At 33.2% G+C, this 12,070-nt stretch overlaps 2 protein-coding genes across 3 annotated transcripts; both read right to left on the bottom strand.

The window, feature by feature from the left end:
- Nucleotides 7,135-8,194, bottom strand: LOC104760381. The gene is made up of 2 exons (XM_010483299.1): nt 7,786-8,194; nt 7,135-7,690 (listed from the first exon to the last, which is right to left on the bottom strand). The coding sequence occupies exons 1-2, from the start codon at nt 7,962-7,964 to the stop codon at nt 7,273-7,275; spliced, it is 597 nt and encodes a 198-aa protein (XP_010481601.1). The 5' UTR covers nt 7,965-8,194; the 3' UTR covers nt 7,135-7,272.
- Nucleotides 8,308-11,608, bottom strand: LOC104760382 (decapping 5-like protein). Of its 2 annotated transcripts, XM_010483302.2 has the most exons (8): nt 11,273-11,608; nt 10,750-10,850; nt 10,529-10,600; nt 9,862-10,429; nt 9,581-9,780; nt 9,146-9,313; nt 8,904-9,020; nt 8,308-8,790 (listed from the first exon to the last, which is right to left on the bottom strand). In XM_010483302.2, exons 1-8 carry the CDS (start codon nt 11,457-11,459, stop codon nt 8,581-8,583), a joined length of 1,623 nt encoding a protein of 540 aa, XP_010481604.1. In that variant the 5' UTR covers nt 11,460-11,608; the 3' UTR covers nt 8,308-8,580. The 2 variants fall into 2 exon arrangements, with proteins under 2 accessions (XP_010481604.1, XP_010481603.1); XM_010483301.2 differs by having other exon boundaries at nt 9,581-10,429.

Genomic DNA, 12,070 nt, shown 5'->3' with positions numbered 1-12,070 from the left:
CTTTTTAATGCATTTTAATTGAAAGCCTTTTATCAAAAAAAAAAAAAAAATACTCTGATATGGTATAGAGCTAAATGCAAATTTCTTTGATTTTCATTACTTGATTTTTATTTTTATTTTTTTCTCTCCATGTGTAATGATATCATGGTTAGCTTAGCTCCATTCAGATAAATAAATCTTGATGTAAAAAAGTTTCTATAATAATTATTTTTTAAAGAGAAAAAAAAATGGCATAGTTAGCTTAGCTCCATTCAGATAAATAAGTTGTGGTCTTTCATTATGTATAACACTACCAGTCCGAACAAAGGTTAATTATTTGATGATCCCTAAGTAGGTTCCAATACTTTTATTAAAGTGTAGTTCTATCCAGCTTTCAAAATTTCCCGCTTTTCAATTTTGCTTATATATTAAACACTATAGTAAATTGTATATAGAAACGAACTCTGTCCATACGCATGCAATAATTAGTTGATAAGTAAAGTCGTGAGGCAAGTGATGCAATTCCATGCAAAAAGAGGTTTCGAAATATAAATTTCGAAAGGTAAAGAAGTAAAAGTATCATATAATTTTATCAATGGAGAAAATGAAATAAAGAATCTTTCCAGTTGATGTCTCTATCAAAGAAACCAAATGATTATTCCAAAATCATATAAATTACGAGTCAATTTTCATTAAAGCAAAAATCTCGAAATTATTGATTTTCGTTCATGTTCATTTGATATCATTATGAATTTGTATTATTTATAACTTATACTAACAATTATCTTAGAAAGAAAAATAATCGATCCCAAAAAATAAAATAAAAACTAATTAAATAAGTAAAACAAGTGAGAAAGATGGAGTTTCTAATGCTTATAAGAAGAACTGCAAGGAGATGGGATGCAAGTATGATCAGACGGTCTAAACTTAAGCTCACAGCTAAGGTTACACTCGAACTTGACTGACCCTAATGGTCCGACTCGTCATCGAGTTTTTGTACCACCTTTGAGCTCGAACGTAATAACATCTTGTTTAACAGCATAGTCTACAGCTTGCATCAAACTTGGATTCAATGGTATTGGATATGACTTGACCAAGTAAGGAAGGTACATTGATTTCTCTTTCACAACTTAAAACTCAGTGCTCTTAAAATCGCAATCAGTTTACCTTCATAGCTAAGCTTGAACTCGGTGTCATCAAACAAGGCATGAGCTTTAGCGTTATCATTCTCTACGCGAATCACAATCGTTAACTGCGTTTGCAAAACTCCAACTATATCATACCTGATGGATCAATCCGAGAAAAACAAAATATTGATCATTTATGAAAATACAAGATTCATGATCAGCCGGATACCTGAAATCCGACACAGTCAAGCTAATGACTGAAAACAAGCGCTTAGTGGGAGGCAACTCACTCTTAGGTTTTTCTTTCCCACTTTGAGTCATTTTTATTCTTGCTTTGAGTCAATTTGAATTTGTATTGAATTATGAACTTCTATCTATCATGTTGCGTTTAATCTTGTGTCTGAGTGCTTCTTAGCAGTGCTAACATCCAAGGAATAAGAGAAACACAAATTAATCGCAGCTAAATCAGGAGTAATGTTCGAACTCTCTGCATCTGCAGAGTGCATCGACCGACACACCATCACCATCGGTCGAAACAGAACATCCGGATTGGTAACACGTTTTTGTTCACAATTTCAATACTTATTCGTTTTTGTATTAATTTTCTCCGCCAATCTCTTACTTCATGACACTGGGGACAATGTTGTTTAAGTCTGGGAGAGGCAGTTACTAACTACATTTTTGTTTTGAGAGTCAGTCGAAAAAAAAAATTTGTTTTATTGAGTCAAAATTTGTTGGGGACTGTGATTTTTCTTTTTAGTGTACTGCCGATTGAATCCACAATCCGACTAACGAAAAATCCAATGGCTGACCAGTAAACTAGAGACATCTAAATTTCCAACATAATCCATAAAAGCCTGAGGTAATTTCTGCACTTTTCTTATTACCTCATCAAAGAGATTGATATTCATAGAGCTTAACTCCTTATTCATACCTGACAAGTAAGATCTTCAAAAGAAAATGGTACTCCTCTCCCTTATTTAAGTTTAAAAGATTACTCCTGAGAGATTTGTTTTAAAAAAAAATGAATAAAAGATGAGATGATTTTGATCAGTTTAGAGAGGGAGGTAAATTACCGATGACCTCATTATTCTACTGTTGAGTCAAATGATCACACAAACCTTGGAAGCGAGGGGTAGGTAAATTACTGATGACCCCATTATTCGCCTACACCTTTGATAAACAGAAAAGAAAAAAAAAAAAAAAGCAAAGCTCAAAGGAAGATAAGAATAGAATAAGTCTGGGGGAGAGAAAGAGTATCACATGTGTTAAAGATATTATCTTGCTTGTTATGGTATAGTACGGGAATAAGTCTAGAAGGTTCTTGACATTGATCAAATTGATGAGACCCACCGATGAAGGCTTAATGGAGGAAGTAGTGGAATTTAGTTTGAATTTGGGATGCTACGAATGTCAACGGAGAAGTACATGGTGGTTCGATTTGGATTTATCTGCTAAGCATATGGATTATGGTTTGGATGATCATGGCAATACTTTAAAACGAAAAGGAGTTTCCGCGTTTTCAAACCTCTTTCACAGGTCTAAGTTTATGTTTTGCTTGAGGGCAAGCAAAGACTAAGTCTGGGGGAGTTGATATATCATGGTTTTTAGGTGTTTTTAGCCATGATATAAGTCTTATTTATAGAGTTTTTTTTATATATTTTTAGAGTCTTTTGAGTCTTTATAGGATTTAGCACGAATGGAACATAATGGAGATAAATAAGAAGATTTGGAGCATAATCAAGCATTGAGGCTAAGCTGTGAAGTTGGGAGACTTGTTCAGAAGGATGCATCGACCGATGCAAATGAGAGCATCAATCGATGCTGAGTCCACAAGACAAATTAGAAGTTTTCCCACAAGTTTTGAAAATTTACAAAGTTACCACAAAGTTTTCTATATTTGCATCATTAGTCCCTGGACGTGTTTAGGAATATAAATAGGATTTTTAGGTCCTTGTTTAGACCTAATCTTTATTTTTCCTGCAACTTTTGAGAGAAAACCCTGAGAGATTTTTAGAGAGCTTTTGGAGAGAAGAATCAAAACTGCTTCAGAGAAGATTCAGAACTCCTTTTCTTCTTCCTTTAATCTCTTAATGCTATCTATTTTATTCATGATTTGTGTTCTTACAATTATGTCTGAGTAGATCTGCTTGTTAGGTTTAGTGTTTCTCATTAGAGATTTCATGGATTATTAGATTGATTAATTGTTTGGATCATTATTTTGTTTGTTCTTCACCATAGGTTGTTCTTAGTGCTAGATCTTTGATTAGTCATCTAGATTTAGATCTTAGGATTATTAATTGATATGAGAATATAATATATTTTTTCTTACAAAAACCTTTGCTGAGCAAAATTACTTCTTGCAAAGATATTTGATTTAGTAATTTTGTGAACTTATCTAAACTTGATTTTATTGCTGATTTTTAACCTAGAATTTTACAAAGAGATTTAGATTTTCTAGTTTTAAATTTAGATAATATTTTCAGTGAAAACTGATTTATTTTACAATTGTGTTTAGAGTTCAAGAACAGTGCTTAATTGTTGAATTCTGCTTACTTAATTAATTGATCTGATTTTCCATGATTTCCTGAGAATTTCCCTAGATCTAACGTTTAATCCTTCTGAATTTTACAACTCTTTTATTTTCTGTTTAATCTTGCAATTTAATTACATTTTTTTGAATTAGCATAATTAAAAGATTATTAAATATATTGTGTGAATCTAGAGTCTTTGTGGAGTCGATCCCTAAGTACTACAATTGATCTCTTAATTTGAGAGAGTAGCTATAGGGTAAATTTGAGCATATCACAATCTAAAAAAAATATGTGTTTTAATTTCCACATTGGCGGGTTAGTAAAACTAAATTTCTATAGATGATAAATTAATAATTTTTATTTTTTCACAATTATAATATTAAAACTACTACTTCATATATTTCACAAAATAATGATGCAAATACAACAAACAAACAATATAAAACTGTAATATACGTCAAAAATAAAATACTATAAGATTCTAAAATAATTAGTATTCAAAAAGACTAATAGATTTATAGAGCAATTAAAATAAATATTATCTCAAACAAAATAACTTTTAAAAAAATATAACAATAATTTTTATTATTATATTAGAAATTTTTTTTTTAAATGTTGACCCGTTCTTAAAGCGCGGGATATCTTCTAGTATAAGAGTAATATAGTAGCAAGAATGACAAATGCAATAACTACTCTTTGTCACATAAGTCATTTTGATATTCTCATAGTATAGGTTGTTCAAATGCAATAACTATAATCATTAATCATTCATTTAAATTTATGAATATTTTTTCATAACTGAATTCATCTATAGTTAATTTATGTTATTAATCATCAAAAGATTTTTTTCTACATATAGAAATGTTCAAGTCAAAACAAAAAAAAATCCATAGTATCAAAAACATTTTTCTTTAGATCAAAATTTTTCAACTTTTTTTAGAATGTTAATGTAAAATCTTAAGTCATAAAACAAATTAAATATATCTCACTGTAAGTTAATATTACAATCTTCTTAATTTACGAACGATTTATTGTACCCGTCTTGATCGTGAAATTGTCCAAATTTTGTAAAATTCAATTAATTCTAGCCAAGCATTGCATATATATATATATTGAATTATGCATCGTCATCCATTATATCATATGTTCAAATTATATTTGGAGAAGAATGCTTTAAAAGGTCTTCTCAACGCTCCAATTTGTTGTATCCTTCGTTTCTAGTTTTTTTAATCAAACACAAATTTCTTTCTTTTCTACAGAATCAGCTGCATTCTGACAACTGAGTGCATTCATTGTTTTGAGAGTTACTTATTGTTCACGTTAGGTTAAAACATGGTGTATAAAGGACTTGCAAGAAACTATATTTTGGAAAAAAAAAAACATTTTAAAGCATTATCTAGATCTCTGGTTCGGAGAGCTTGTGTGGATATGAGTAGGAAGGTTATCAATCATGGCTTGAGTTGCTAGCAATTGTGCCCTTGGGGGAAGGAGAAGAGGGAGGGATGGAGGGATGTTTTCCGATATGTTGTGGAGCAGATGCTTGCTTACGAACAATAGGGTTCTTACAAGTCCTTGCGCAACCATTGAAAGTCCTTTGAGAAATCTGCAAACTGAGGTAAGAATCGTCAATAGGCCCAGAATGATACAGTGTAATGCTTTTCTCGCCTGCACAGGGAAATGCAAATCAATATCAACTAAAACTTTTTTTTAATTTCATCATCGAAATATTTCTATAATCAAACAATCTCATGCATAATCAATTCCAAAACACTCTCTATCTATAATCAAAGCATTCCATAATGAAGATTCAATCAATGTCATGCATAATCAATTCATTAAACCTTTCAATCTCACTGATTCCTCTGATTAAAGCATTCCAAAATCAAAAATTTCTAAAATCAATCAATCAATCTCATGCATAATCAATCACTAATGAATCACATTAAACCTTTCAATCTCACTGATTCCTCTGATTAAAGCATGAAACAAAGGTTACATTCCATAATGAAGATTCAGTCAATCTAAAACCTTCCAAAGTCAATTCAAAGTTCAAATCAAGCTCTCAACTATAATCAATTCCCAATTTGCATCTCTAGTTTACATAATCACGATCGATTAACACCTAAGTTCAAATAACGATTCAATCAAATACGTAATCAGTTCAAATCAAGCTTAATTGTAATCAATTAAAACCTAATTAGCACCTAAAATTTCCTTAATCCTTCACGATTCGCAGATGAGACTCTATCTAAACCCTAAACCTTTCCAATTTCGCAGTTTAATCATCAATTTATAACTTGAATCTCAAACACTTACCTCTGACTCCGTCGTCACCATTTTCGTTCTTCAGAGCTCTCTCCAAATTGCGAGAGCCTTTGTTTTCTTTTTTCCCAAACATAACAAGCTTTTATTTATATGAATTTGGTTTTTAGCGAGACTAAATTGAGAGCGTCTTTGTTTGTTTTTCGTTCTTCAGACAATTTCAAAACATTTATGCGTAAATATCTCTTTTGGGGAAAAACCAAATAAAAATAGAACTAGTTTTATGTTTTTTTTTTCTTTTAATTAATTACAAATACCAAACAATACAAAAAATTTTGGTTATTGAGGGAAAAAAAAAAAATCTACATTTTGGTTTTTCTTAGAAAATTTATTAAAACACTCCTAAACTAGATTTCATTTTCTACTTTACGAAATTTTGTTTTTCCACATTCAAGACAATTATCAAATGAAATGTGTTCAACTCATCTCATTTTAAATACAAAACTAACTTAGTAAGTAACAAGTACTAGATTTTAACTCACAGCTATACCGCGAGATATTTTTTTCAATAATTAATATTTAAATTTTATAATTTTAGATGAATTGTATTTTTTTGTACCGGTTAGGATTGGCGTAACTCCTCTCCTTACCTCATTTGATATCAGAATAGAATATTTTTTTGTATTTTAGTAGACCATTCCAAAAGACTATATAATCATATTTATCTAAACTCTAACCTGCTCCATAACATAATCCGCAAAAATAATTTTTTTAGCGAGTTAATAATATCTAGAATATATAAATTATGGATAATAATTTCTTTTAGAATTATTTTAAATATGTTTTTGGATATTACAAATAATAACTTTAAGTTTTGATATTTATTCAGATGGCAAAATTTTAGTTATATAAACTTACAACTAAAAAGGTTATTACCAAATCTACTTCCAAATTATTAATAGGAGGGATATCCTCTTTATCCATTAATTATTTTTAAATAATATATGTAACACACCCTGAACTTACTAATGTTGAGATCTCTACGAAGGGTTCAATCTCACTGCACAGTATGCATTTATGCTTCCCATATAAAAGAGGTATCGAAATATAAATATAAAGTTAAAGAAGTAAAAGTATCATAATTTTATAAATGAGAATAAAAAAGGAAATAAAGAAATCTTCCTGTTGATGTATCTATCAAAGAAAATCATATAAATTACGAGTCACATTCATTAAGCAAAAAATCTCGAAATTATTGATTTTCTTTCACGTATTAGTACTTATAACAATTATCTTTAAAAACCTCGATCCCAAATAAAAAAAAAACAAAAACTAATTAAAGAAAGTAAAACAAATGAGAAATGGAGCTTCTAATGCTTATGAGAAGAACTGCAAGGAGATGCAATGTAAGTATGATCAGACGGCCTAAACTTAAGCTCACAGCTAAGGTTACACTCGAACTTGACTGACCCTAATGGTCCGACTCGCCACCGAGTTTTTGTACCACCTTTGAGCTCGAACGTAATAACATCTTGTTTAACCGCATAGTCTACAGCTTGCATCAAACTTGGATTCAATGGTATTGGATATGACTGAACCAAGTAAGGAAGGTACATTGATTTCTCTTTCACAACTTCAAACTCGGGTGCTCTTAAAATCGCAATCAGTTTACCTTCATAGCTAAGCTTGAACTCGGTGTCATCAAACAACGCATGAGCTTTAGCGTTATCATTCTCCACGCGAATCACAATCGTTAACTGCGTTTGCAAAACTCCAACTATATCATACCTGATTAACCAAACCGAGAAAAAAAAGATATTGATCATCAATGATAAAAGATTCATGATCAACAAATTAAGGGAAGAGTTAAGGATAAACAGTACTTTAAGAAGTCGAGGTGAGCATCAGCGACACTAATGATGGGAACTCGAGGATGTATGACCATGTAACCAACAAAGACTACGATACCACCAAAGATTACAACAATAGAGATTATGGCGCAAATGATAGCTGCACACCAGATGAAAGGACTGGTACCATGACGAGAAGCATATCTGGGCATTATTATGGGGTTCACAGGATCAGATTTTCGAACGGGTTCGATGAGACAGCATTCGGGCTCTGGGAACAACGTTCTTGGCTTTTTGGTGGGTTTGGGTGAGGTTTGAGAGATGACAATTGATTTTGAAGGATTTGGTACTAAACCCTACTCAGTGGGGAAAGTTTTGGTATCTTTCTTTCCTTTGGCGTAAAGGCATAATGGGTCTCGCAAGTAACATACATAATTGGATAAAGTCGTCTACTTCCTAAATTTTAAGGAATCTTCGCCTTATATACATAATGTCTAATGTATGTAATTCTTAACTTGCAAGCATTACTAACTTCGCTTACATATGTATATTAAATATTAAAAGTAATGACTTGCATATATACCAAAAAGGTTCGTAGTACTATTTGTTTCTCGCTACATGGAGAACAAACATTCTCTCCTGAGGCTAAAGCTCATCAGATAGAAAAAAGGATCATGAACTTGCCAATATGACGTGCCTACAAATCTTGAGATAAGGTAACTGTTTTTTTTTTACCCAAAAGAAAACCTGAAATTAAAAAGAAGAAGTGAAGGTGCACGAGTGTAACCGTCCAGTGAAGCCTTCTGAGGAAGACAGAAACTCATCAGGTCAGAAATGTGTGTTTCCACCTCGGCCTCTCCCACCAGAGTAGTAACCATAACCCGAGTTTGAGTAGTAGTTGTTGTTGTTGTTATGGTAACCACCTCTGTAGTTGTTGTTGTTATTATGGTAACCGCCTCTGTAATTGGATTGTGCAGCGAGATATGCACCCTGACCTGGTTGTAGTGGAGGTGGCCTTTGAAAATGATTACCAAATGCCTGAATAAAAAGATAAAGAGAGTAAAAAAATTCTATAAGCAAACGCTATTCCGATTGGGAGAAGAATGGTTTCAGAACTTCAGGTTGATGAGTATAGAAAGGATGAAACAAACCCCAGGATCTTGTCTCATGTGCTCGGGAAACTGGTTGTGCTGTTGTCCGTTTCTAGCCACACGGTCAAGTTGATTGCACGAGATTGTGTCGAAAAAGTCATCCTTGTTATATGAAGGCTGCAACAGGCAAAAACAAGTGTTAACCGCTGCCTAAATATCAAATCAAAATTATTAACTAGATCATGTTAAGACTTGAACTCAGATCTCTCTGAGATTTAATCATCGTTAGAAAATAGCTTTACCTTCCCTTCTGAGTTTGGCTCAATTGCAATTTCTTCTCCATTATCATTTTGATTCCTCCGGTTATTTTGCCCGAGATAACCCCATAGTTCACTCTTCTTGAACTTCTCATTCATTGCCTCAAAATCAAATTCTTCAGTGAACTCAATGCTAGAACTAGGGATCCGAGACTGCAACAAATTTAGAACCAAAGAAAACACAAGTAAGATAATCATAAAATGTGTTGAGAAAAGGACATAAACAGTAATTGCAATGGTTTAAATTGTTAGTAACAGTGTAACACTTCCAAGAGAGATAGAGAGGCTAATATCAATGCTAGTGACCTCATGATATCTGAGAAGCAACGTAATTGCAAGGCAATTTCAAAAAAGTACGAGAAATCATGCATAGGTGTGATTAAATGAAACATAGAGATAGAATCTTCATAAAAAACAAACCTGAGCTGGAACGGGAAGAGGCAGCAATGGTGCATGATTTCTGGTTGCAGGACTTTGTGATGGCACATTAAATGATACCGGGTTAGTAGCAGGAAACATCTCTTGACCCCTATTTACCATCTGATGCCTAGATTGCAGCGATGGATCCATACCGAAGAATGACTCAGGTGAGTTCGACAATGGACCAGGAATCCCAGGAGCTGAATAAGAAGCCACAGTCGGTAACTCATAAGGTATAGATCGCTTAGGATGATCAGATCGAGAGTCATAGAAATCTTTACCAACAGCCTGGGGTACACTGGGGTAACTGTTCTGAATATTTGGAGCAGAAAGCAGCGCTTCAGATGGTGGAGAAAGGTTAGAGGGAGCTGAAACAAGACCAGGTGGAGTATGGAATTGTGCTTGACCAAGGGGAGAAGGGTTAGAAGGGTATGAACGATTAGAAGCATCGTCGGGTGAACGAGTAACAACCTGTGTTGTATCATTCACTAATCCCATGATTGGTGAAGCAAAGTAATCTATAATCTGCGGGTTATTGGGCATCGTCGAGGGAGATGAAACAGGGACACCAGTGGCACCTAATTTGTTACTTTGCACAAAAGAAGGCATGGGCATAGACGAACCAGCATTACTTTGAGTTGAACCAATTAAGCTCGCTGGTGATTCTGTCAAACTTCCAGGATTAGCTGAAGGAGGCTGGAAACTTAAAGGGACTGATGAATGTTGAGTGGCAGGAACCGGTTTACTACTCAAAGCAGGTGTATTGACCCATTGTGTTACTCTCCCCAAACCATAACCACTATCATAGCCAGAAAGCGGAGAGCTCATAGCTGAACTAACATGAGAGGACTGTAAACAAGGAACGGGCAATAAGACAATAAGACATCATAAAAAGAGTCAAATTTAGAATACAATTCTCATTTCCATGTTCTAAATGAATGTCTTTACCTGATTGATGCCTTGTTCACTTTGAATCTCTGGTCTTGACTGTGCAGCTGGAGATGGATTAACTTGCAGATCCTAAAACATATCATAAGTCGTTACAGATAGACTTCAAACTATATAATGATCATGTTTCAGGGGTTCCAATTTAAAATAACCAATGACGATTCTACAAAATACATGAAACATAATTTGTCTAATGGATTCATAAGAGTCTGAACACTAACCTTGATATCACTTCCGCGAAAAAGAATGTAATCGTAAACTCTATCACATGGCGGAATTTGAGGCTCATCTTTCTTCCTCCCCTCTGTTCCACAAGATCTTACTGCATAACCATTCAATAGTGTTATCATTCAACACAAGAACGCCACATTCAAATAGCAACACAAGTTAACATTTGCTTCCTAACTTCACCTCTCATGATACACAAAATAGTAAGATTAGAAGTTTTCCAGATTTTGGCTAGAGTCACCAAATTTAAAACTCTCCACAAAATGTTCAACACACAAATTTGGAAACTAAACTACATATAAACGAATGAACAAGCTTCTCTCACATCTACTTGAATCTAAAGACCAAATCCAGAAAGCAACATAATCAACCACAAGAACGGAATCAAAAATCAAAGTTCCAGTTCCATACTGGATGTTCCAGTTACAAATACACAAAGCACAAACATGTATTCTCTTCGTTGTTCGGAAACCTAAAAAAGTGAATCCAAAATCGCATAGGTTTTCGAATCCGTACCGTTTTTTAGACCTAGCGTCGAGTCCTTGACGTTGAGATGGTAGAGAATGCCTTCGTAACGGATCTCGTACTTAGAAATTAGACTGATGAAACTTCCTACGAACGCATCGCCGACGTTGTTTCCCGGCGACGGAGAAGGTACAGATGACGGCGATTGAGATGAAGATTGCGAACTCTCACTCGCCATTTGTTTCGAGATTAATCAGTGGGGGGGAAAAAAGAAGTAGAAGGAATCAGAGTATGTAATCGATTAGGGTTCTTGCTCTCTATCTATCTCCTGTTGCAATTTTTGAAAAAATCTCTCTCTCGGAACCGTCGTGGCTTGAGTTTGTTCTCCGTCGTGATTTTAAAGGCGGGGTGATCTGTGTGCCGTTGGTCCATCTTTGTGAATATTTGGGCCACTAATCGGCCCATATTCTCTCTTTTTTTCTAGTCAGAATTAGTAGGACTGCTTTCGGTGCCAAATTATGGAGGGGTATTATTGGACAAGGGAATATGAAAGTTGGGTTTTGAAATTTGGATTTTCAAATTTTTTTATATGTGTAAAAGTTAATATTTAATAGGAGGAATTTAATATTACAATAAAAACAAAATATTTTGTTTAAAATAGTATTAATAATATAGAAAGATCATTATAAAAAAATTATAAAATTAAAAGTTTTTTTAAAAATAATAATAAAGAGATTATATATATATATATATAAATATATGATATCTCTATATATATTTCATAAAATTTGAAATTATAACATTATTTACTTATTTTTAGTTTTAAGTTATTAATTCTATAAAAAAAAT

The sequence above is a fragment of the Camelina sativa genome, chromosome 18 (genome assembly GCF_000633955.1).
Source record: "Camelina sativa cultivar DH55 chromosome 18, Cs, whole genome shotgun sequence".
In the NCBI taxonomy this organism is placed as follows: Eukaryota; Viridiplantae; Streptophyta; class Magnoliopsida; order Brassicales; family Brassicaceae; genus Camelina; species Camelina sativa.
The sequence above is the reverse complement of the archived record's forward strand: the minus strand, read 5'-3'. Positions and strand labels throughout refer to the sequence as shown.

What these genes read in the sequence shown, in the direction of transcription:
- LOC104760381 (XM_010483299.1), bottom strand. Translation starts at nt 7,964, where the DNA reads ATGCCCAGATATGCTTCTCGTCATGGTACCAGTCCTTTCATCTGGTGT. An exon ending in GCTCACCTCGACTTCTTAAA is followed by an intron (nt 7,691 to 7,785) that starts GTACTGTTTATC and finishes TTGGTTAATCAG; the next exon opens with GTATGATATAGTTGGAGTTT.
- LOC104760382 (XM_010483301.2), bottom strand. Translation starts at nt 11,459, where the DNA reads ATGGCGAGTGAGAGTTCGCAATCTTCATCTCAATCGCCGTCATCTGTA. An exon ending in GACGCTAGGTCTAAAAAACG is followed by an intron (nt 10,851 to 11,272) that starts GTACGGATTCGA and finishes ATGGTTATGCAG; the next exon opens with TAAGATCTTGTGGAACAGAG. An exon ending in GTGAACAAGGCATCAATCAG is followed by an intron (nt 10,430 to 10,528) that starts GTAAAGACATTC and finishes CCTTGTTTACAG; the next exon opens with TCCTCTCATGTTAGTTCAGC.